The 1,850-nt window shown below is 33.2% G+C and overlaps 1 protein-coding gene across 1 annotated transcript; it reads right to left on the reverse strand.

Annotated features, from left to right (window-relative positions):
* Window positions 1-249: 249 nt before the first annotated feature.
* On the reverse strand, window positions 250-1,351 carry LOC105266194 (chymotrypsin inhibitor-like). The gene is made up of 3 exons (XM_011304151.1): window positions 1,058-1,351; window positions 626-741; window positions 250-438 (listed from the first exon to the last, which is right to left on the reverse strand). Exons 1-3 carry the CDS (start codon window positions 1,107-1,109, stop codon window positions 349-351), a joined length of 258 nt encoding a protein of 85 aa, XP_011302453.1. The 5' UTR covers window positions 1,110-1,351; the 3' UTR covers window positions 250-348.
* Between the last annotated feature and the right edge of the window lie 499 nt (window positions 1,352-1,850).

The raw sequence follows: 1,850 nt of genomic DNA on the forward strand, positions 1-1,850 counted from the left end.
GAGGATAGTAGGAGAGGCTAATGAGAGGATAGTAGGAGAGGCTAAAAGGCTAAGACGAAGGGGCGCCTATCAAATCATGGTAACAATGGTAATAGGAAAAGGAAAAAATGTAAAAATAAAAAATAAAATATTCTGTGAGCTGAGGCCTTATTGGAATTATTTATCATAATAATTTATTAGTATTATTATGATTTAAAATTAAAATTGATTCCAAAAGTAAATGAAAAAAAATCAGAACATCGAGGATTTTGCAGCAGCATTGTTTATTGAAAAAAAAATAATTTTTCATTACAACGTGGGAAAATTTTTGCCTGGTCAATCAAGTGTTTTTTTTTTCAGATTCCGAATTCAACCGATTCGGGGACAAATTCGAGTACAGATGCCGCCTGGGTAACGTCTCACCATTCCACTGATGCAATTGCATGCCGCGACACATCGCTAGAACAAAAAATTTTAGCCAATTAATTGTGCGGTGGAGTATCCAGTGACAAAAGAGATAACTCGGGAGTTGGGGAATTCCTTTAAAACTGAGGTGAGTAAAAAAAAAACAAAATCCAATTAACTTTCTCCTACATTTTCATTACTCATACTGAAAATTTTTTTTAATAATTTTAATGTTTCTTACCCGACCAGGACATGCTCCTTGACGATTTCGACACGTTGGCTGACATGCAGGACCACATGTTCTCCAAACTTCTCCAGAGCGACAACGCCGAGGGGATTGTGGACGCGGTACAGCAGCTAATGGAGTAGTTGAAATATAAGCAATTGAAGCGTCTGTCATTACACGTAAGTGAAAAGTATTTGCTTCAATTATAATTGACCTAGAAAAATTTCTCATTTTTCCAAAATCAACTTCATTTAATTGAAATAAATTCTTTATTGGAGTCTAATCGAGAGGTGGGCAACCTCTGTACAATTGGAACCTCAATAATTTTATGGCTACAGCTCCGAGTCTACCTGAGGTTGCCCACTAATCAAAAAACTCTAATCAGATAAATTGCAACATTTTTTATTGCTTAATTAATTTTTCCAGGTATTGAAGAGAAGCACTCACATGCTGTATATGCGACTGCAAGAACAATGGCGAGGAGGAATAGTACACGCATTTTGAGGTCTTCAAGAGAACGGAATTCAATTGATGAACAAAACCTGAAGGTTCATCTTTTTATACGGAATCTTCAGAACAACAGATATATTTTTTTAATGATTACTCCTCGTCAATTGATTGATTCAGCGGGGTTATGCTTTAATTAGAGCATTTCATGCACGTGTGCTCTGTTAATGTTGTTAATATAAATAAGAAATACTCTTCTTATTTGCACAATTGACGAGGAATAATTAAGAAAAAATGAATAAAATGAATGAATATATTTTATAATTATAAAATTATGTAATAAATTATTGTACAATAAAGTTCAAAGACTAAAAATGGATTGTATTTATTTAATTTATACCAGAAAAAACATTAATAAACAATTTATGCGGTTATTAAAATTTGAGAGGTCCATAATACCTGCCCGGTCCATCTTACCCGAGGTGAAGGTTGAAGGTGAAATTTGAAAATTTTGACATTTTTTAAAAGTATCAGGAGAACATGAAGCGAGGAGGTATTCACTTGAAATTTAAAAACTTTGAAATCATTGAAAAATACCACAGGAACGTGAATGGAGGGGATGTTCACTGAAATTTTAAAATTTTGAAATTCGTGAAAAAGTATCAGGAGAACATGAGATGCAAAGAGGTATTCGCTTAAAATTTTAAAATTTTGAAATTCGTGAAAAAGTATCAGGAGAACATGAGATGCAAAGAGGTATTCGCTTGAAATTTTAAAATTTTGAAATTCGTGA

This window comes from Fopius arisanus, unplaced genomic scaffold, assembly GCF_000806365.1.
Source record: "Fopius arisanus strain USDA-PBARC FA_bdor unplaced genomic scaffold, ASM80636v1 scaffold00036, whole genome shotgun sequence".
NCBI classification, from domain to species: domain Eukaryota; kingdom Metazoa; phylum Arthropoda; class Insecta; order Hymenoptera; family Braconidae; genus Fopius; species Fopius arisanus.

Excerpts from the sequence above, each read along its gene's own strand:
- LOC105266194 (XM_011304151.1), bottom strand. The coding sequence starts at position 1,109 with ATGCGTGTACTATTCCTCCTCGCCATTGTTCTTGCAGTCGCATATACA. Across the intron at positions 742-1,057 it reads TGCAGTCGCATATACAGCAT|CTGCTGTACCGCGTCCACAA; the intron begins GTGAGTGCTTCT and ends CTACTCCATTAG. Across the intron at positions 439-625 it reads AAGGAGCATGTCCTGGTCGG|CGATGTGTCGCGGCATGCAA; the intron begins GTAAGAAACATT and ends TTTTTGTTCTAG.